This window comes from Canis lupus, chromosome 27 (genome assembly GCF_003254725.2).
Source record: "Canis lupus dingo isolate Sandy chromosome 27, ASM325472v2, whole genome shotgun sequence".
NCBI lineage: Eukaryota > Metazoa > Chordata > Mammalia > Carnivora > Canidae > Canis > Canis lupus.
The window spans coordinates 36,666,085-36,689,677 of record NC_064269.1 but is presented as its reverse complement, the minus strand read 5'-3'; the positions used below and the strand labels follow the sequence as shown (position 1 = coordinate 36,689,677).

Sequence of the window (23,593 nt, the reverse complement as noted above, 5' to 3'; positions counted from 1 at the left end):
GGCAAGCCAAGAAAAGAGGGCTTTTATGCATGTACACTTGTCACAGCTTGGCCGGCAGGAAGAAGGATAGTTTTCTTTTAGCAGCAACAACAAGGTGCCCTTGTCTGCAGCCAGTGAGAAGCTACCACTGCTTCAAACTCTCATTTTCCTTCAATAAACTTTTGCTCAAAACAACTCCTCCCAACTTCCCCCTTTCCTCTATAAAATGATGCTGTCCTCATTTGTTCTCTGGATTTGCCTCTGGTTCACCATAATTTGTTTGTGTCGAATTGTGACTCCTCTGCTATTTTTGAATAAATTCAATTTTGCTGGCTGAATTGTTTACCTTTTTCTTTTACAAGGCTGACATAGGGTATGGTAAACTTAAGGAGGCATTAACTTGTGTTTTCTTCTTGTTATAGTTTCACTCACCTCTTTCTAAAAAGACAGCCTCATGTTGTGTATTTCTTTACTTTGAGGATTTGAGCCAAATCTAAAGAAAATTGGTTCCACTTAGTTGACTAAGACCATGTCTTTAACCTAATACTTCTCTCCATCACACATAGGAAGCAGTTTCAGATTGGTGAGCATTTATGTTATCCCTTATGAAAAGCAACAACAAAAATCTACTGCTCTTCATGTGTTTCCATTCCTTAGCATTTCTTTGCCCTTTGTCATAACACTTCCTCCAAAGTGTGACTCTGAAAGGGTACTTACATTTAGAACATTTTTATTAATTAAAATGCAGAATATAAATCATACCAGCTGTGGGACATAGCTGGAAATCAAATGTTTTCTAAGACTTTATTAATATATTGTAATTTGGATGCTTTAAATCTAACATCAATTAGAGGAAAGTCAACATGAGGAATTTTTAAAATACACGGTAATTACTATAAACATTTAAGTTTGTTGAAGGAAAGGAAAAATTTGCAAGACACTTCCTTTTAGTAAGGTGAATTGAATTTATATTTACACATGTACATGTAATCTGACCTGATTTGGCAGAGACAATCATAATTATTAAATATTTGAATACCCCTCTGATAAATAAATATATATCTACCTTTAAGCTAACTAAAGAGACTTCCCCATATGAGAATTCTCTAGATTGCCAATTAGCAACAAAAATTTGTAGTATCTACCCTTATAATTTTCTATCTGGGACTTATGTTTGGAATTATGGTTTATTTTCTTTTTCCATGGAATTATGATACTCAGAGAATGATTCTCTTAATCTACTTATACTCGCCTCTGATTGTAATTCAGTTGCATCTGACTGAGACTATGATTGCTTCTTGTTTTGAGGTGTCCTCCTGGGACCTCCAAAGTGAATTTTGCAGAGTAGCCATTGTATGTGTATGTGTGCACATACACATGTGCGTGTGTGTATCTCCCAAATACACTCTCTAAATTTGGTATAGTTATCTAGCTGTTTAAATGTGAAATTTAAATGTGAAATGGTAACAATAACAGAAATATGTATGCACACAAAAATACAGACACACACACAATGTTTTTGGGATAAATTCAATGAATAAGAATGCCATTTCAATAGGGAATGCTGAACAGTTGCTTCTGATTCTCAGCTTGGGTTTTTCATCAGGCAAAATTGGTGTCACACTTCCAACATATGGGAAATTCGCCTTTTTCTATTCACATACATTCCAGTGTACATTTTTTTCATCCTGTAAAGCAGAGATTTATTTCATCATGAAGAATAAATGTGCAATGTTGGAATAAGGCTTCCTTATAGATAATAATAAAGAATTCCAAACAAAATCTATTTTCAAGGTCATTGCTCTAGTCTAAAATGTATCTTGGAATTTCCTTTATGGTAAATGTTTTCAAAAGAGCAGTGGCTTCCTTTATAAAATCAAGAGAATGAGTCCAGTAATAGTCAAATGAAATATAATGAAGATGTAAGTCCAAGTCTGTATATTTATGAATATATTGCAGTTATTGATAGTGTGCTTTTATTTCAATATATTCATATATTTAATACACAAAGACATTTTATATCCAGTTACTCTTGTCTACATAGAAAAATGATTGAAAAGTATATAGGCAATATATACTAATAAAAAGTAAGTAGGTAATAAATACTCATGAAAAGTCAAAATAAGAAAGAGGAAATTATATTTCCCATCTTAGTGAAAATATATTCTCAGTTCCAAAATTAGTTTTTCTTTTTCTTTCTTTTTTTTTTTTTTTAATTTATTTTTTATTGGTGTTCAATTTACTAACATACAGAATAACACCCAGTGTCCGTCACCCATTCACTCCCACCCCCCGCCCTCCTCCCCTTCTACCACCCCTAGTTCGTTTCCCAGAGTTAGCAGTCTTTACGTTCTGTCTCCCTTTCTGATATTTCCCACACATTTCTTCTCCCTTCCCTTATATTCCCTTCCCAAAATTAGTTTTGAAGTGTAACTTCTCTTCTGTCCTTCCTTTCTTGCTTCATTTTCTTTAAAGTACAGCTCCTCAGGTGGTATCTATAATTTTTAACATTACAATATGAAACTTCAATCTTAAAAAAAAAAAGGGCAGCCTGGGTGTCTCAGCGGTTTAGCGCCGCCTTCAGCCCAGGGCGTGATCTGGAGACCCAGGATTGAGTCCCATGTTGGGCTCCCTACATGGAGCCTGCTTCTCCCTCTGCCTCTGTCTCTCTCTCTCTCTCTCTCTCTCTGTGTCTCTCATGAATAAATAAATAAAATCTTAAAAAAATAAAATATGAAACCTCTGGGAAGTTCCCTAACCATTTTGCCAACTTTAACTATCATTACTTTGCATAACATTCAGTGTTAGGGTAGAGGCTAAAGGACTTAAAGAAATCTGCCAGGAAATTAGTACAAGTCACGAGTCACGTAACAAATGAGACCTTGTCCTGCGCTCTGTAGAACCTGTTCATGACGAGAATTCTACCCGTAACCTCAGTAGGCTGATATTTCATGCAGTAGATGGTAAGCAATGCTCATCTGTGTTCTTCTTTCAGACCTCTCTTTGTGTGAAGACCCACAGAGTATGTGCCTGCGGTGGGGCCCTGTCAAGGGTAGCAAGCTCACAGTGTTCTCTTCTGAGGTACTGTTACAGAAAATAATAAGGTGTCTGTAAACTTGTTTTGATTTTGGCATCAAAGTTTCTCTAGCAAGTTATAAAAATTTCCAGAATCTTTTTGCCAGTGGAGGCATACTTAGTCTTTAAGGCAGAGTGTGACTGGGAATGAATGCACCACGCTGGGAATGGTTTGTAATAAATGCAACCTCTTTACACGAATAAAGTTCTACTTTTATTGTAGCCCATAGGAAAACACATTTACTCAACTCGTCTTTTCAGTATTAGTATGTGATTTGTGTATAGAATTTTCCTTCCTTTGCAAAGCAGTTATAGTGCAAAGTCTCTAGAGTCTGAAAGCCAGTGTTTGGATCCTAGTTCTTAACAGAGGAAAGACCTTGAATAAGTTACTTGAATTCCCTGTGTTTCTCTTTCTTTGTCCATAAACAAGAATAATAATAACAATATTTTATAGGCTTGTTGTGGGGATTAAAGAAATTAATATATTTAAAGTGCCTGACACTTAGAAAACCCTGGAAAAGTCCCTATCAAGATATCATACATATGCATGCATGCACAGCCCTCCCCCCCGCCAAATTCTCATTGTGGAGAACATTACTGTGAACAATAGGGGGGTTCATGTCAATCAGCACGTGTACTAGCCCCTCTTCAAAATGATTTCCCTGGGGTTAGTAATCTAGAAAGAACTTTAAAAAGGAGACATTACAAGTTCTATATAAAAATATGATAGGAAAAAAAAAGGCAAAGAATTGGAAAAAAAAGATGAGAAAATCTTTAAGAGCTGTATGTAACAGAATGCCGAGCTTAAAAATATCAAACATTTATCTCTTCTGGCACAAATTCTGAGGAAGGTGGTATTGGCACTGGTTCAGCAGCTTACCAATGCCCTCAAGGCATTTCTTTCATTCTTTCTTCTCTGCCACTTGGTGGGTCAGTATTTTTTTTGCCTCTTTAGTGACAGCTTGGCTTCTACAGTAGCAAACATTATGCATTCCCAATAATATCTCAGTCTTAAAGAAGAGGGTCAGCAGAAAAAGAGTTTTCTTCTCCCGAATCTCCTGAATACCTCTCTCTCTCTCTCCTTTCTCTCCTTTTCTACCAAGGATCAAAGTCATTCCAGATGCTGTACCAGGAGACATCCTTGTATAGGTCCTTAGATTTGTTTCTTATATCTCAGTGCTAGACCAAAGTAGTGATCTGTGGTGTGTCCTTTAGATATTCTCTATGGCAGAAATACTCATAATCCCAGCTGCTAGAAATGTTGGTGGCTGTTGGCTCTCAGATGAATTCAGCTCTGAAAGTCTCCCTCAGTATAAGAGAGACTTTTCATCCCCTTAAGGTATCCCATAATGGGTGCTTTGATGCTATAAAGACCTAGCTCCCTCACCTTAAGATGGGAGAATTCTAAAGACCCATTCTAGCACCAAAGAGCTCAATGGTCTGAGATTTTTATTGGGATTCATCACAGCTCAACTCTTCTCTCTGTATAATCCAGATTCTTTTATCCTCCACTGGTGTTATTCTTTAAAGCCCTCTTTAGTCAAACTCCCTACCCACAAATCTTCACCTCAGAGTCTATATTCTAGGGAACCTAGACCCCAGACACCACTCCCTTTCAGTGGGAACTGTGATAATGTGATTGGCTTAATAGTTATAATTCATCCAAAAGTATCCTGCCCGAGGCCAGAGCTAAACACAAATTTCTGTTTTTCTAGTTTTTCTCACTGTCTCAGACATCTATGCAGTTAACTTCCTCACCTCCTTCAAATCTTTGCTCAAATGTCACTGCTTCAATGAGGTTGAACGTAAATCTACCTAGTATTTCAATCCTTCTCCTCGTCCCATCTCCCTGGACATTCTGGATCCTCTTACCCATCTCTACAGTTTTTATTTTCCAACAACACTTACCACCTTCCAATTTCTTAAATTTTGCTTATCTATGTTGCTGATTTTATGCTTACATTTATTGTTTGATTATATTACATGTATTGTATATCTCTCCCATTGAAATGTAAGCTCCACAAGGATAGCCATTTCTTACTATTTTCATTTACCGATATAGCCTGACTGTCCAGAAGAGGTTTTTGGTGCATATAGGCACTCAAGACTGATGGTCTGAACTAAAACAGCATGGCAGTATGGATAAAAGGAAACGGATCAATGAGTTATTCATTTGGTAGGTGAACACTGGTCCATTATCAACAGTGAATGAGTAGAATGTGAGGGACGAGGTGAGATACTTAGATAATTCTTTAGTGATGATATTGTCACACACTGAGATAGGGTATCTCAGTAAAAGAACCTGGTTTAGGGGTAAATGATGGATATTATTGAGGTGTCTGTGGGACATTTGACTAATGTACAATAGACAGTGGGATTCATGGAGGCTGGAAAGTAGATAGAGAAGCATATATGTGGGAATCAGACATAAATTTTAATTTTGTAGGATTTTTAGTGTGTATAGTGAGAAGAGAAAAAGACTTGCTAGAATCATGATGAAAAATATTATTTAATGTTTGGTAAGAGAAAGTGGAGCTGAGAAAAGAAGATCAATAAGTATCTGGATAGTGAGAAGGAAATGTACATACTGTGGAGAGGGAGGAACCAAATTGTTAAGTGATGATGGAAGAAAAATAAAACAATAAAAGGAAAAAGAGCATGAGACCTAAGAAAAGAGATAAAAGGGAAAAAGCTGATAGAAAGAGGAGGAGGATAAAAAGGATGAGATTTCTAGGAGACAGTAAAGAGGATGTTAGGGCTTGGTATTTCATGTACTTGTTAAATGTATACCTAACTTATTTCAAAATGCAAAAAGGATGTGATGACTACATAAAAACATGAGAGATGGAATGAATTATTCCTGTTGTCCAAGTACTTTGGTATAGAGGGGCAAGAGGGGCAAGTGTCATGTGATACTTGGATAACACGAGCCTCATCTAGATCAGAGCTATACATCATCCTCCATGAAATAGTCCATGGCGGTCTAGTTTACTAAAAATCCCTTCTTAAATACACACGTGTACACAGAAACACACACAGTCACATTGAAACTTGGCATTTCCCATTCAACACTCTAAACTAGAACATCCGGTATGTCCTATTTTATATTCAAATGTAGACCAAGGAAATGATTTTGGTTGTCTGTCCAATATAAACCAGAAAGAGGTTTCAATGCAAGGGGCAAGTAACAGAGCTATATTGTTCATTAATAGTCTTATTCTTTAGAATATATTTAGATCCCAGTTCCCTGTCATCTTTCATACTTACCAAGAAATTTTGCAAGTATAAACATTAAATTCTAAACTTTATCTGTGCCTTGAAGCATAGCTGGTAGCAGGCCTCCCCATAACCTCTTTGGCTGCTTAGAATTTGAAAAACAATTTTATTATACCAGCAGACTAACTATTGAATATATGCTAAGTAAAATGGGGATTTAGAATTATTTACTTAGGCAAAAAAAAAAAAAATTCCCACAAAAAGACATTATTTACCACAAAGTAAATTCCCTTCATTTTACTTGAACCTTTAGCATAAAATGTACTAGAAGAGTCATATTTTCCTTGAGTGAAACTCTTGAGTATGTATAGAGCCTAGGGTGTTTTTAAAAACTATGAATACTGATGTCATATATACACATCTGATGTGCCAAGTTTTGATAAAATAAGAAAACTGAGAAGGCATAAAAAAATTCTTAACACAATGAAATAAACTTTTATAGCACCAGATATAGATTGACACCAGCAGTTTATCTATGATAAATCTATTAATAAACATTTATTAAGGGCCAAGTTATAACGTGGGCACTATAAGCAGTAGACACTGGGCAGAAAGACAAAAATAAGTAAGTCTAATCATCATCTATTAAAACACTGTATTTTTAATTTGTGGGGCACTGATGACAGAACACTGTTTCCAATTTTTTTAACCCTACAGCTGGAGAACTAATCTGTATCTTTTTCTTGCCTGTAGCAGTATTCTCAGCAGGGTTAGAAGCCTGTAGAGAAGTCAGTAGAGAAATTGTTTTCATTTCTATCCTTATTTTCTCCAATTTCTTCCTGCCTCTGTTTTCTCAATATTAATTTATTGCTTTATCAGTAGTGTTAGGTTGAGCAAAGGATAGACATTGAATGTTGCTTTTCAGTAATAAGTGACAAAATTAGTACAATAAAAATGCTTTTTAAAAAGATAAAATTCCCTTGGGACGCGTGGGTGGTTCAGCGGTTGAGCGTCTGCCTTCAGCTCAGGCCATGATCCCAGGATTTAGGATCGAGTCCCACATTGGGCTCCTTATAGGGAGCCTGCTGCTCCTTCTGCCTATGTCTCTGTGTCTCTCATAAATAAATAAATAAAATCTTAAAAGATAAAATGCCCTTGGATTACCCTTTCAATCATGTGTGGAAACTCAATAAATCCATCAATTCATTTATGACTTCCTTAGTATTTTTCCCCCATTCTTTGATGATCTTTCATGGAGAAGAGTCTGTGTGTTTTGTGTTGCATGTGTTTATTTCCTTGAGCTCAAATGAAGTCCTCTGCAACTTAGTCTCTTTCCCTCATGTCCACTGACCCTGGCTTTCTCTCTTTTTCTCTGTATGTTGGAGGATTCCATATTATGTACATCACAATGTCTAAAAGCTTAGATTTAGAATTGATGACAATAAAGCAAATTATGAGAGTTGTCTTCAAAGAAAATCTTGAGTTTTCTAGGATGAAAATTCTGTATAATATATGGAAAGAAAAGAAAATCACAGACTCAGATGAGAAATGAGAGCATTTTATGGAATAATAGTGAAATAAAATCTGATAAGAAGTCATGGCAGATTGCAGTATACTCAGTACAGGAGGTCGTTCATGGTTTTCTTCCAGGTTTGATACAGAAGAATGAGTTAGTTCATAGTAAATAGCTTTCCACCTGGGATATAAAAACAGAGTTTAAACGATGCATAACTATGTGTGTGTGTGTGTGTATATATATATATAGCTAAGAAAACATACATATATACACACATACACAAACACACACATACATATATATATGTGAATATGTATAAATATAGGTACATATGTATTTAATGACCTATTGATTTTATAAAACAAAGATGAGTGATTTTTAAAAATGAGACATCGGTAAAAGTCACATATATAGTTGTAAATTCTTTTTTTTTTTTTTTGTAAATTCTTTTTTTAAAAAGATTTTATTTATTTGTTTGAGAGAGAGAAAGATGGAGAGAGGGAGGGCACATAAGAAGAATCAGACTCCCCGATGAGCAGAAAGCCTGATATGGGCCTCGATCCAGGAAACTGAGATCATGACCTGAGCCAAAGCCAGACACTTAACCAACTGAGCCACCCAGGTGTCCCATATAGTTGTAAATTCTTTAAAGCTATTTTGAAGAAAATAAAATCTTAATGACTATCATAATACGCATCTAGAACACATAAACTATTCAAACTCTGTGATATACCACAGACTTCTCTTTGCTTCATCCATTGTATTTTTTTTTTTTAGGTTTTCCTTTTAGTACCAGATGTATTTTCAATGGTTTCAATGTTTTCAATATTTGTAACTTTCTTACCTCTTCCTGGGCTTTGTTTTGTCTTACTGGGAAGCTGAAACACTATTGATGTTGTAAGAAACAAGGGCATATTCATCTGGAAAATAAAGAGTAAGTTCACCCATCTTAAATCTCCAACTTTCTATAACCAGATTATGTCAGACAATATAGGTACATCAGGCCTAATCTTTCCAAAAATTTTACAAGACAATCAATCACTTCTCCAATTTCTAAATCCAAAAATATCATATTTAAGCTTAAGGTATTTAATGAAGTACATTCAATTAGTAAATGATAGAGCAGGAATTCAAATACTTGACAGACTTTGTATGATATTTAATGAGAAACTAATAGCATTGACCTTCCAGGGAAAATTTTTAGGGTCTTTATACATCTTAATAATTGTTTTGGAAATTAATCTATCAAGACTTTCCTATAACGTTTCAAAATATTGCCCCCTCCCCTTCTCAAATCAATGTCCATAAAGGTAGCATGAAATGTAATTCTTGGCATTGACAACGACAAAAATAACAACAAAGAGATCTTAAAGCTCAGCATGTATCTCAAGTTAAAGAGGAGCCCTCTCACATCAAAAGGATTCTAGGCATTGAAAAACTCTGGTAACTGGAAAATGGCCCAGACAAAATATATAGTAGGGAGAAAAAAAATCAATATATAAAGTAAAAGCAGTCATCATTTAGTCTTTGATGACGGAGGATGATTTTGGAAAATGTAGAGGCTCAGGAAGTCAGTAGCTTTAGGACATAGGCATTGCTTGCCTACCTTTTTCATAATAATCATAGACCATAACTGGGGCTGGCTGAATGTTGGACACAAGGTTGGTTTGCTCAACACTGAAAGTAAAGTGGTTTGCTGTCCCAAAAACCTGTAAAGATGCAAATTATAAATATGTCAGGTCTGCATCACACAAAGACACAAATTATAAATACATTAGGTATAAATACATCAGCAACAAAAAGAAAATCACAGAACAAATTATCTCTGGGAGTTCATTATTTACTTAATTAAATAGATCTAGGGTAGCAGGATCTTACATAATGACAAAATAATGAGTTAAATGATATTAAATTATATGAAATTTTAAGTTCCATTTCTTATATTGAGGTCCAAGAAATCTAATTGAAAGCATTAGGGTAATGCAGGTGTGAATGGTCATGATGTACACATAGAAGGGATGACTCTAAAACTCTTGCTAGACTTTGTTGGAGTTCAAGCCAAACTATAAAAGAATTATACATCTGCTCTGTAACCATACCATGTTCGATGCTGTGAGGAATGAAAAACAGGGAAATGATAGTTCTGACTTGAGAGTCACCTAGTCAAGTAGCAAAAGCATATATAAAACAATGTTAGAGTTAGTAAGGAGAAGATAGATTATCAGTGGGATTGAAGAGCACTGATCATCTTTAATGTCCCATATTTTTTGACTAACTCTGTCATATATACAGCTGACCCTCTGTAGGGGCATCAACCCCCTGCATAGTTGAAAATCTGATATAAGTTTTGACTCTCCAAAAACTGAACTACTAATAGCTTACTGTGGACCTTACCAATAACATAAACAAGACATATTTTGTAGGTTATATGTATTATATACTGTATTCTTACAACAAAGCAAGCTAAAGAAGATGTCATTAAAAAATCATAAGGAAGAGAGAATATATTTACAGTTTTGTACTGCATTTATAAAAAAGAAGTCCTGTGTGAGTGGACCCATGCAGTTCAAACCTGTGTTGATCAAGGGTCAACTGGATGTATTCATTTACATATGAATAAAATACAAGCATCCAAGGACATTCGGAAAAGAAAAGAAAGCCATGGGGAAAAAAATTATTACTCAACTTACAGTTTCCAAGTAGAAAAGAACATGGTCATTCTTGACTTCAGTCTTCATCACTTGGCCATTGTTTTCAAGCTTTATAGAAATTGGCAGGGAGGGATGGAGATTAAAATATTAAAGAATACCTCTAGTATTGAATATTTTCTTGCTTTTTACTTAACCAGTTTTCAGGTTTCTATATTATGGATGTTGTCTGTGCCATGATATTTTTTATAAACACAAGTAGGGACTAAATAAAGAACAAAGAATTGTATAATTGTATTATGACCTATGGGAAAAATGACTGCCAATTGCTTCAAATTAAGAATACTTGTTTCTCCAGTGTTATAGCAAAAATAAAAATGAACTTTGAGTATATTTATGTAAAGGAAGAATTACATGACTTTGTTTGGCTAACAAATTATTGTATCTATACACAATTTCTTTTTCTGGACTGAAAGTGTAATCTTCTATTATTTACCTTCTCAATGGATGCCATGACTGGAGTAAATCCTGACAGCATTTTTACATCAACAAGGACCATATTGGAGTTATTGTGAATTCCAGTATACCTGAAATTTAAAAACAACACAAGTTTAGACAATAGCCTAAAAAAGTGACCTATCTTATGGCAAGGATGGTGGATACATAGATACCAACTGGCTATATATCTGGAGCAAAGGTAAAAAACTGAAGAGGGAACACCTAAAGAAAGTGATTCTCAAACATCTGAGAATAGGAACAATTAGAAAGACAAAGGACATATAAATTGGGATAAAGAGTGAATTATCTGGACCTGAAATCTCCCCAATCTCTTTTATTTTTTTTTTTTTTTTTTTTTTATTTTTTTTTTTTTTATTTTTTTTTTATTGGTGTTCAATTTACTAACATACAGAATAACACCCAGTGCCCGTCACCCATTCACTCCCACCCCCCGCCCTCCTCCCCTTCTACCACCCCTAGTTCGTTTCCCAGAGTTAGCAGTCTTTACGTTCTGTCTCCCTTTCTGATATTTCCCACACATTTCTTCTCCCTTCCCTTATTTTCCCTTTCACTATTATTTATATTTCCCAAATGAACGAGAACATATAATGTTTGTCCTTCTCCGACTGACTTACTTCACTCAGCATAATACTTACCTGGCAGGGGAGATACCATGATCACCCCAATCTCTTTTAAGCTTCCTCGGGGCCTCAAAGTCATAGCTTATAAACAAAGCTGATAAGTTTATATCACATATACTTATTTTAGCTTCAGATTTGCATAATACTTAAAGGATATCTTTGTTTAGAAAGCAAGGTGTTGGTAGAAATTTAGAGTAACCATGTCCCCAAGTCATGTAGATTATGTCCCTAACTCTGGATAGCATTGTTGGGACACAAAATTGAGAGTTCCATGGTGTATGCAGTTCTTATCTTAGCTCTGATGTTTAAAAGATTTCATTTGGAAATCCTAAGAAAAATCCCCCAAATGAATTGTATTCAATGTTTCTCCATGTATTAATGAGGACTAAAACTCTCTGGCACCTATAAATTATATTTTAACTCAGGAAAATTATTTTATCTACTCCAAAAAATAAAAATCTAAAATAATTGCTCTACACAGTTAGAGAATAAGCATCCATAAGTTTTCTCATGCTGGCCCACCTGTGCCTGTCTTTGGCACCTCCATTGTCCAAATCCAACGGTACTTCCATAAACATGAAACACCGGAGGCATTTCTGGAATATCAGTGATGCAGAAGCTTTCAAATTCATACTTGCCTACAGTACAATTCTCACTTGCATAAGCCCTGCACTGTGATGTACACACAGAGCTAGAAAGAGACTATGCTATAGAAATGTCACCACCAACATATGAACTCATTGTGGTCACCATCATTAATATTTATTTTGCTAGTATTTAAAACAATTACTTTTTAAAAAAAACAATTATTTTTTAATCTATTACTCAGGATCTCTCTAACCCAGGAGTTGATAACAAAATGGAACACTTACTTGAGGGTTACTATCAGGTCAAAATATCTCTGAAATGTATCTGAAGAGTTTTTCTTGATTATTTCCAAGGAAAGGGAAAATCCAGATGCTTTTTTAGGTAATAGTACATTATTCCTCAGGGTAACCTAGAAAGAATGCCAAATCAGAAGACAATCCATTCATATATCCTGTAGTAAGAACTGAAGGACTTATTTTTTCTCTATTTTCATTATTACTGCACTTTTTTTTTTACATTTTTATCATTAGGGAATAAGGCAAAATGTAATTATCCAGGTTTCAGTAGACCCAAGAATCTTTACATAAACAAATAATCTTGACATAATGGAAACATCAGAATGCTTTCTAACAGCGATGTTCTTCAAGAAACCTCAGTTATCTAGCTATGCTTAAGAGTATCTTTTTGTAAAATAACTTGCATTTTCAACTATTGAATAGAAAATATCAATGAGAGAAAGAACAGAGATAATAATGGAAATACACAATGGCAAAATAACACTCCATCTGTAACCGAAAGGATAGTCTAGCTCTTTAACTGGAAAATATTTATCTTTGTCTCAGGTAGATTTCTATTACCTGGATAAATGCACAACCTTGTCCTTCCACATCTAGTGTGTATTGTCCATGTGCTTTTGTTAGTTCAGAACGCTGGACCAGTAAGCGATTGTCACCGTTGACCTGGAACATCTCATTGGATTCTTCACCGCTTAAGGTGACAGTGTTTTGATCATTAGAGAAGGTGAACTTCATATAGTGGGTTATAGCAAGAAGACAGACAGCAGTGTCCTGCAAAGAACAGTAGAAGCAAAGATCTCAGCTTGTTATGATGCCATATTAGTCATCATTTGGCCATTAACTTTAAGTCGATTCATAAAAATATTCCTATGACAGGTCAACAGAACACCAAGAACCAAATCCTAAACAATAGAAAAATACATTTGCAAAAAAAAAAAAAAAAAAAAGAAAGAAATAAAAAGAAAAATACATTTGCTATGCAATTGTTGTCATTTAGTCTTCCTCAACAAATTCAGATTTTAGTAGTCCAAGGATTTTACAAAGTGTAATCTCTGCATTGAAAATAGTGCCAAATCTTTTATAAAAATTGACATAATATAATATTACTTATATTATCATATGATATTTCCATTATGTCCATTTGCTAAGTATTTTGGTTACCTTGGATAATGCTTATGCCCATTGATCTTTGAAGAAAGTATTCAGAATCAGAAAAGGATGTTGTGAGATACACTAATATGGTTTTATTCAGAAAGTAAGACTACAGTAAAGAAAGTAAGGTGAGAAGTAAAGCTTTCCTTTGAGGGAATGAAACTGCATTTCTTTCAATTTTAATTTTTTTTCCGTTAAGACACAAACCACTATTCTTTTTATACCCATTTCTTCTGTTACTCATTCCTTTCATTGTTTTTCCCAATGTATATATCACAGAAACAGAGGGAAATATTTTTTTCCTGGTTGATATATAGTATCATTGGATATCTAACTTATCATCAAGACTCCAGTGCTTATGACAACAATCTCTTCTAGACCTGTATTCTACTTCTACTGTATATGTGAAAGGAGAAATTAGTCATAAATTCCTTGAAAAGAGACTTTAGTTTATTCATTTATACCAATAGAGAGTTCTTCCTAGAGTGTCTGTTACACAAGAACAGCCCAATAAATAGTTGTTGACTAATAATAGAATACATAATATCGAATATTCTTCATCTCAGAAAGCATTTTCTATGATTACCTTTGCTATCTAGATTATTGAAAAGTAGTATCTTTTGTGTTACACATATTGTTATTATTATCGAGAACAATCAATCACCTGAGTGGAAGAGAAGCCCCCATGCGAATTCATCTGTTGGGCAAGCCATTGCACAATCCTACTCGCATAGGTGAGGTCAGGAGTTTTCTTGGAAAGAACAGCCAACAGCACGTAACAAGTCTTCTCGGTCTCAGCAGAAGGTGCATGAGGAATAAAGGATGGGGATGTGTCTGTCTTGGGTTTCTTTGCCCTTTCCCAATATATCACATTATCTGAGGAAAAGGAAGAATTTTCACACAGTCCCTATAAACACCATTAATTACTCATAAGAACAGTGCAAATTCCATTCCTGGCCTCTGCTATGGGCTGAAATGAGTCCCCTTCAAATTCACATTTCAAGTCCTAATCTCTAGTACCTCAGATTATGACTGTATTTGGAGATAAGGCCTTTAAAAGGGGGTGATTCAGTTAAAATGAAACTATTTGGGTGGGCCCTAATCCAGTATGACTGGTGTTCCAATAAGAAGAGGAATTTGAACACACAAAAGGGACACCAGATAGGCAGGAAAGGCCGTGTATAGACAGAAGGAGAAGATGTCCAAATATAAGCCAAAGAGAAAGACTTTAGAAGAAACCACACCTGTTGACACCTTGATCTTGGACACCTGGCCTCCAGAACTGTGAGAAAATATATTTCTGTTGTTTAAGGAACCTGGTCTGTGGTATTTTGTTATGGAGGTCCTATCACACTAATAAGCCTCCAATAGCAACTTCCTAAGGTTAAAAGTGGTATGTGATTAAATCCCACAAACAGTACTTTTGGTCTATGGCATGATCACAATGCTTGATTTCCTTTATTTCACTCATTTGAAAAGAAACTAGTTGAAAGGAGAAAGAAGGAAGTAGAAAATATGTAATGTTCTTCAGAGATAAAGGAGCCATTGAGAAACCCCAGAAGAGAAATAGAAACATATCAGTGAAGACAGGGTTCCTATATGGTTGCTAAGTAAGTTTCATTGCTTTATTCTCAAGGTCATCCCCATTAGTAAAAGTGAATAATAATATTTACTTGTTTTGGTAGCAGATTGATCGAGGATCTGGAGTAAGGATTCCACTTGCTTCTCTCTTTCAGCTAATGCAAAAGCATAAGCTAGAATTGCATGGATATAGCCATTGGTGACACCATCTTCCAGTGCCTCCTCTAGGCAAAAGAGTCCATTTCGTAGAGCAGGAAACTAGTTAAGGAGAGGGATAATATATTTTAAAAATATATCAGAATACTTCATAAGCTTGCTGAATATTTAAAATAATCATTCTTTATATAGTATATCCTTGAGGTATATTTTACATAAAAACCTATTCATATGTACACATGTATTATACTTTATAAAATTGTTAAAATTCATTTTTAATGGCAACATTAGTATTTGGGAAATAAAATATACATAATATGAAAATAGTAGTTTTATATCTCCTCAGTAATATTTTAATTGATAATATGTACTTCTTCTATGTGGCAAAGCATATGAATTTATTTTTAGACCTAAGATATTTTACTCTAATATCTAAAATAGAGGTTTATATTTCTAAAGATGATTTTTGACATATTCTAATGACTCAGAAAATTCCTGCTATCTTAGTTCAGAAATAGATTTTTGAGTCAGATAATCTGAATTTGAGATGGAGTGTAGCCAATATGAATCATGTTTAAGTTGAAAATGTTTACACACTGAATTGGTTAGACAAATAGAATATTAAGTTATGCCTATACATAGAATAGGGGTTCTTCACCTGAAATTCATGGCCAAACTTCAGAAGTTATTTCAATACCCAAAATGGTATGAAAAGCTTGTGTATGTGTGCAGTTGTGTATTCTCCCTATAGAAAAACTCAAGAGTGCTCATCACCAGTTTCTACGAATCAAAAAATCTTTGAGCAGTATTCATTTAAGGGGTGGTAATGAATTAAATGCTCTCTTGATGTTTCATTCAGTCTGAGAATTTCAGATCACTCTGAATCCATAATTAATGTGCATTTAAGTGACTGGAATTCAAGGATGATGGGAAGCCATACAGTGAAATTGAGTCCAGCTTCAAGGAAGGCTCCAACAACATATGCAGTGAATAAAATGTTCTCTTCTTCTCCACCCTAAACACAAAGGAATAATTAATCAGAGGACAGTAGGCCATAAAAAAAGCTATTCTTCTGGAGTGAAACTAAGTATGAAAAAAACAGTAGAACAAATACCCTTATTCATAAAATCATCTTAAATGTAATTTTAAAATTAAATGGTTAATAACTATGCTGAATAAGAATCCATCAAGATTTATTACAGTAATGAAATAAAAAATACCATTAATCTCAAGTACATTAAAACATAATACACATCTATTTATGCCCTAATCTTGAGTATGAATTCCAAGCAATTTCTATGGCTCTATTTTACTCTATTTGTTGTTAATTTGGAAACGCAAGCAAAGAATTTCTGCTGCTTGGAGAGAAAGTTTCTGGGAAGGTGCCTGAACCTTTCTGGAAAAGTATCCTGAGAAGTAACAATAGTTAGGTCTCATAGATTTCTATTTTTTTTTAAAGATTTTATTTATTTATTTGAGAGGGAGAGAGAGAGGAAGTAAGGGAGACAGCATAAGCAGGGAGGAGGGGCAGAAGGAGAGAGAGACCTCTCTGAACATGGAGCCCAGCATGGGACTCAATCCCAGGACTCTGGAATCATGACCTAAGCTGAAGCAGACGCTTAACTGACTGAGCCATCCAGGTGTCCCCTCATAGAATCTTAGAGGATAAAATCAGAAAAGCATGTATAAGTTATGCAATTTGTAAGCTGACAGTGAATAGAAATGCAGTGGGGAACTTAAGCATTAAGTAAACCAGCATTCACACCATAGATTCTGATTCAAAAAGTCAAGAATAAGACAGAGGGAGCTGTATGGAGCTCTAAAGATACTAATACAAACAAAACAGTATTCAGCTGGCACTGGAGATCCACTGATCTAGCATAAACCTCTTTTTTTCTCTAAGCAAAAATATGACCTCTTTCTTCTACAGAAAATGAATATCTGAGGAGCTCAGTTTTCAAGGTACAAATAACTGTAGAAGCAAACACTAAAATAAGATGCAGGAATCCATTTAAATTATAATAAGTTCTATTACCATTCCTCTACAGTATAGGTTTTTATTTTTTCGCTGCTTCTTACTCTTTTCCAATTTGATACGCACGCGTGTGTGCGTGCACGCACACACAAACACACAATTATGGAAGAGGGATTGGGTAAGATCAGACAAACTGAAGCAGTAGTCAGTAATGAATTCACTAAGGAGAAAAATGTAGAGATGTTTTAGAAGAGAACATGAAAAATTCTCATTTTTTACATGAGAACAAGGGCTCTTCTCTACCAGGGAGCTACTGTTGTGAAGAATAGATTTGGAATAATTTAAAGACATTTTTCTACACTACAAAAAGTATAGCAATCTGAAAACCATTTGCATTAAAATTGCATACCACACAGAGTGGCCATTTGTCCATATCTTGAAGTTGATTAGCTTTACATTCCCAAATCCAAGAACAGGAATGGTGATTAAGAAGGATACAGCAGGAAAGCCCAGAATATTTCAGGTGATAGTAGGTCATGTTAAAGTATCATGATCAGAGGAGTTGTTTCCAGAGGAAAATACAAAGATTAGGAGAATAAAAGACACAGGGGATGGAATGGAAGTGGACACCTATCTGCAAAGAAAGGAAATCAGAAGGGAAAATTTCTAGCAATTTACCTAAATATGGATAGGGAGTAGGTACCATTAAGGACATAGTTCATATCATTTGAATTTTGACCTAAGGCAAGCGAGGTCTTTATGCTTTGACTTGAGAAGGTATTAGGAGAGTGTTTCACTGAAATTCAGCTGTAAATTCCCAGATATGTTTCCTGAATTTTCTTGCTATCCATAATAGGAATAAATTCCCTAATCAAGGATCCTGATTAGGATCCTTTACATATTGTCTGGCTCCAAATTTATGAATGCTATCTTCCCAGATTTTTCTTCCTTCTCTCCTGTTTTCAGTTTATACACTGAAGGAAACTAGTTCTATGGAAGAACAAAAGACAGTGAAGCAAACAGCAGATTCATGAGGAGTTAAGTCTAGATGGGGTAAACAAGTATGTAGTAGAATGATGCTATGCCTGGCAGATTCAGAAGGGTAATATTCACCAGAAAACATCCCTGTTCCAGATTAATTAGATCAGAGGTAGGAAAGATAGGCAATGCAAAGGGGGCAAGGAGAGCCTGATTGTGTTCATTTCTTACCTCCCAGGCATTGTTGAAAACCTTGCCATCACTTTCAAAGCAGCCATTTATGTTCTGTTTGCTTGAAAGCCAGATTAAAGTCTCTCTTTGAACGTGTTCATCAATGTAAACATATTCCTTCATTCTCTCTAATGTCTTAAAAGTAAGGGCACTGAGCCTGTAATGCAAATCACTAGTTAGACAAAAGTTAGGTAAGAAAGAAATGTCATCTACTCTACAGATTCACTTACCATTGTTCCCTTTGGATAACAGATGCATCTAATTTGGCTAATGTTAACTGCAAAGAATCTTTACTGATAGTGCATTTTTTCCTTTTGATCAGTAAAATGTTATGAAAATCAATATGTAAAGAAGAAGTGTAGGTCATTTTCAGCATGTTTACAGACAAAGTTCTTGCTTTATGGTTCATTAGATTATCTATACATGGAGATGAAGGGGGTATAATCAGATGCTTCTAGTTTTGTTTGTTTGTTTGTTTGTTTTAGAGGGAGAGAGTCAGAGAAGGAAGGGTGGGGAGAGGCGGGGGAGAAGGAGACCTCAACATGGGGCTTGATCTCAAGACCCTGAGATCATGACCTGGGCCAAAATCTAGAGTTGGATGCTTAACTAGGCCACCTAGGTGCCCCTTGAGCTTTCTAGTTTTGCTTTCCTTTCTCCTAACTCTACACAGGTCTCTGAGAAGTGCAGATCAGCCTGTGTCACTTTCCACAAGGTTAGATTGTGGAAGTACAGGAGATTGTCAGTGAATGATCAGACTCCTTGACAAATTGCCATGGCACTCCAGGTGTATGGTTGCATTAGAATTAGAATAATCAAACACTTTAGGTTCTCTGATTCATCTCTGTAAATTCACTTTGAAACCCATTTTGCTTCCCAATCCTACCAAACTCAACTCCCTCAGACCCTCACAAGCCCTCCTCAGATCACTCCTATATAATTCAAGATAAATTTTTTTTCAAGAAAATACTTTACCATATGCTTCCTTTCTGATTCTTCTGCCAAAAAACACTATATGAACCATCAAAGTTTTTGAAAGACAACTGTTTTTGATAACCTAAAGTAAAAAATCAGGAAATTATTTTTTTAATCTAAGAAAATTAGAAGAAAAAAATGGCATAGTACAAGCCCTGTGTTTGGGTTTTAGACATAAATTATTAGATTGATCAACTTTAATTTCTGAAACTCAGAGTCTCTACTCATAGTGAGAAAAAGTAAATTTTACTTTCTGGGGTTTTATGACAAGATATTACATGTGACTATAAATATATATATATGTAATTATAGGCACTTAACTAATTGTTTAATACCTTTTCCTTAAGGTTAATTTTCTTTTGTGTTATCTTTCTGAAAAGAAAACCTGAAGAAATTATACCCTTGGGTCTTTTCTTCATAGCATTTTTTTTTCAGATTTTAAGATTTATTTTTTTATGAGAAACACAGAGAGAGAGGTAGAGACATAGGTAGAGGGAGAAGCGGGCTCCCTGAGGAAAGCCCAGTGCGGGATTTCACACCAGGACCCCAGGATCATGACCTGAGCCAAAGGCAGACACTCAATCCCTGAGCCACCCAGACATCCCTTGATATCGTATTTTACAAGATTTATACATCCTTTTTCTATATACAAATCCAATCACTCCATTGCAATGGAACACAACTGAACAAACAAACGGAAGCTGATAAATGAACTATTTATAGCTACTATTAGGAAAAACAGCAATGAACAAGGTAACTTGGCAAAATATTCAGATTAAAAAAAATAGACTTATAATTTGAGATGTTATTGTTTTGAATTGAGAAGCTATATGACCACACAGATACTGAATTAAAAAAAAAAGACTAGTTTGGACTCAGAGCATCCCAGTTCAGAGTTCAGATCCACTGTCCCCTACCCATGATAATATATCACAGTAAGAGCTTTATGACATCATAGTATTAGTAACAATTAATTTTATTTATTATGGACAGAAATAACTTAAATGGTCTCACCGTTAGACAAGAAAAAGAAAGCCTTAGATTTAACTTCCTCTGTCAACTGTTGAGTAGATTTCAGATAGTCAAGGACATAGGTATCTGATGCTAGTAGGGCAATATTCTGCTCTCCACATCCATAGGGCATTTGGAGAAGATTCTCCAGATTTTGCATAGCAAGTCCTAAGATATCCCCTAAAAATAAGAAAAGCAGAAGGTTACTACTGCTTATAAGTTGGCATCTCAGCATTAATAACTGTGGATAAAAGACACATAGTGGATGTAGGAAATACTTTAAATTGTACTTAAAAGGTGGAAACAAGGAAAGTTTTCATGAGGTAATTCTAAAGAGAAGATAGGCATGAAAGGTGAAGTTAAAGGAGTTTCTGGTATGAAAAATATTTCTGAAGATCTCATTACCAGAGAGAAGAGGAAGTTAGAATGTGTGTTTGTTTGTTTGCTTGCTTGTTCTTCAAGAAACTGACCCTGTGGATTATAAACTGTAATCCATCACTCCTAAAGAAGTGTTAATGCTAGAAAAAAGTTTACCTCTTATAAAATGATATTTTTCTGTTACTGAGGAAATTCCCACCATCTTTAACAAGCAGAATTTATTCTGATTCTTCAAAAGGGAATTTAATATTTCAGAAGAATGAGCTATATAACAGGAGGCTTTGTTTTCTAAATGCCAGTCATTTAGAAACAAGTGTTTCCTGGGACATAGACTTGAAACAAGTGTTTCCTGGGACATAGACTTGAAAATGGTACTGTAATTCCTTTAGATCCCACATGGAAACAAGCATAGAGGATGAACCTTCAACAGTACTTCCCTCCAGCTAATACTTTAGAAAAATTTCTCCATCATGTTATTTTAAGGATTATTATTTTTTAAAGATGATCTCAATCAAAATTTTCAAAGCATCACGAAAGACAAAATTTAACGAACTTACCAACGACAGTGACAAAGGCCCTGGCTGATCCTTCTACTACATTGTTTGGCAAGTCCAAAACTACCTGTTTGGAGGCTTTGGTTCCTAGAAAGAAAATATCGATAAAGATAATGTGATAATTTTCTTTTATAAACTGTAGCAGCTGATCTGTGGGACCAATATATTAGGAAGTAGATTCCATTATTTACTTTTATTTTGCAAGTTGCTTGTTAGAAAAGATAAAACTGACATCTCTGATCTAGTTTAAAATCATGGTACATACAGAAAATGGTATATAGGGATCCCTGGGTGGCGCAGCGGTTTAGCGCCTGCCTTTGGCCCAGGGCACGATCCTGGAGACCTGGGATCGAATCCCGCATCGGGCTCCCGGTGCATGGAGCCTGCTTCTCCCTCTGCCTATGTCTCTGCCTCTCTCTCTCTCTGTGTGACTATCATAAATAAATAAAATTAAAAAAAAACAAACAAACAAAAAAAAAAGAAAATGGTATATATATGTATGTATTGGATAATGGCCCTTATCTTCCATTAGTTTAATGCCTAAACTTCTATGTATCAAAAAAATGCAAAAAACTACTGACTGTGACATATAAAATAGCACACACAAAAGGTGAAGCTTGGAGACTCCCACTAAAATCAGATCATCATCAACAAGATGGCCACAAAGCAGGTGATGGAGGGACAGTGATGTAGCTCTCAGTTGCTTTATCCCAAGAGTACAAAGGGCATAATCATGACCTTCCTCTGTCCAATACTGTGCCACGATCACATGACAAGAGGAACCAAAAACATATAAGATGGGAAAAATAGGCTGTGGCAGACCAATGTCATAGGTGAACTAAAAAAAACAAAAAAACAAAAAACCGCTCATACTTTTTGTTAGCCAAAATTATACAATGAAGATAAGGCATGAAATGAAGTAATCCTCCATTAGATCCTTAAAATGTAATCACTGAAATGACTCAATATGGCAAGGGAACCAACGTGGAAGGAGAGGAAATAAGTTGACTCTGTTGATAAATTTTCTTTGGGACCAATCTGACCACTTAAAGGATCCTCTTACCTTTTGTACAGATAAGGAAACTTTGGGTCATTTCTTTTTCAATACCTTCAGGCTGTCAAAGAGTAAACAACAAGCACAAAATGAGTCTGGGTCACCTTCTATGTAGGAAACGTTATCAAGCCTCAGCTCAGATAGGCACGGTTGGCACATATTTGTCCCTGGGAGATAATCCATTTGTTGCTCCCTTTTGTTTAAATTTGAAGATCACTGTACAGTACCCACTTTAGTCCTTGTGTTCCCACAGTTCAGACAGAGATAACTTTGATGTCATTGTGGGACAATCTCCACTCTTCTGATCCTGTCTAGCATCTCCAATAGACAAATGAACGTGTTTTGCAGGGTAGGGACAGGCCAAGAGGCAACATGAGAATTACGCACTGACCAGTGTTAATTCTTTTTGAGGGTGATGAGAACTACATGGGAGTGTAGGACAAATAGATCTGTCTTGGATTTGAGAGCTGGTTTAAAAAGGGAAGGGAAGAGCAACAGGAAACATGATTCAGGAGAAGGAAAATATCATCAAACCTTTTTTGAGTGTTAAGTTTTACTATCCTGGGGTCAGATATTAATTAAAGAAAGGATGAATTTTATTGCTGTTTTATTTCATATAAAATGTTATGTATTGTGTCAAAAGTAACTGTAGTCAATCAAGTTTATTCAAGAAGAATGTCTTTACATATTTAACTTATTTCTTATCTGGAAGTGCTTGATACTTTTGTATGCACATACCTCTACCAACAGACTTTTGACCACAGTATCTTTCCAGTTTAGATTCTGCTGCTCAGTTGCTTCTTTTGGGCAGGCACTACTTTGTCTGGACTCAGCAACTACAGTGATATTCACTTTACCTGGAAAACATTCCAGAATATAAGTTAAATTGATGACTGGTCCATCTGTAAAGAAATGATTAGAGTCTAATGAACCACATCTTGAATCCAATGAACTGAATACTATCATCATATTTATGCTTGACCAAAATAACTTGCTTTTTCTCCTGCTTGAAGATAATTTGGTATGTTCTGTTTTACCTGTTTCAAGATTCCTTACATTGAATAAATGATTCATTACCTTAAAAACACAAGAAA

General features: G+C 35.2%; 1 protein-coding gene across 1 annotated transcript in view; it reads right to left on the bottom strand.

Annotated features, from left to right (window-relative positions):
• Positions 1-1,493: 1,493 nt before the first annotated feature.
• Positions 1,494-23,593, bottom strand: part of LOC112665491 (ovostatin homolog 2-like) — a 58,001-nt gene continuing 35,901 nt past the window's right edge. The window contains 16 exon segments of the mRNA XM_035707118.2: positions 1,494-1,667; positions 8,631-8,706; positions 9,393-9,495; positions 10,477-10,545; positions 10,931-11,021; positions 12,446-12,570; positions 13,019-13,228; positions 14,274-14,485; positions 15,283-15,448; positions 16,287-16,361; positions 18,531-18,687; positions 19,503-19,584; positions 20,517-20,693; positions 21,449-21,532; positions 22,509-22,560; positions 23,238-23,356. Of these exon segments, the coding sequence (XP_035563011.2) occupies positions 8,654-8,706; positions 9,393-9,495; positions 10,477-10,545; positions 10,931-11,021; positions 12,446-12,570; positions 13,019-13,228; positions 14,274-14,485; positions 15,283-15,448; positions 16,287-16,361; positions 18,531-18,687; positions 19,503-19,584; positions 20,517-20,693; positions 21,449-21,532; positions 22,509-22,560; positions 23,238-23,356 (1,775 nt within the window). The 3' untranslated portion in view covers positions 1,494-1,667; positions 8,631-8,653.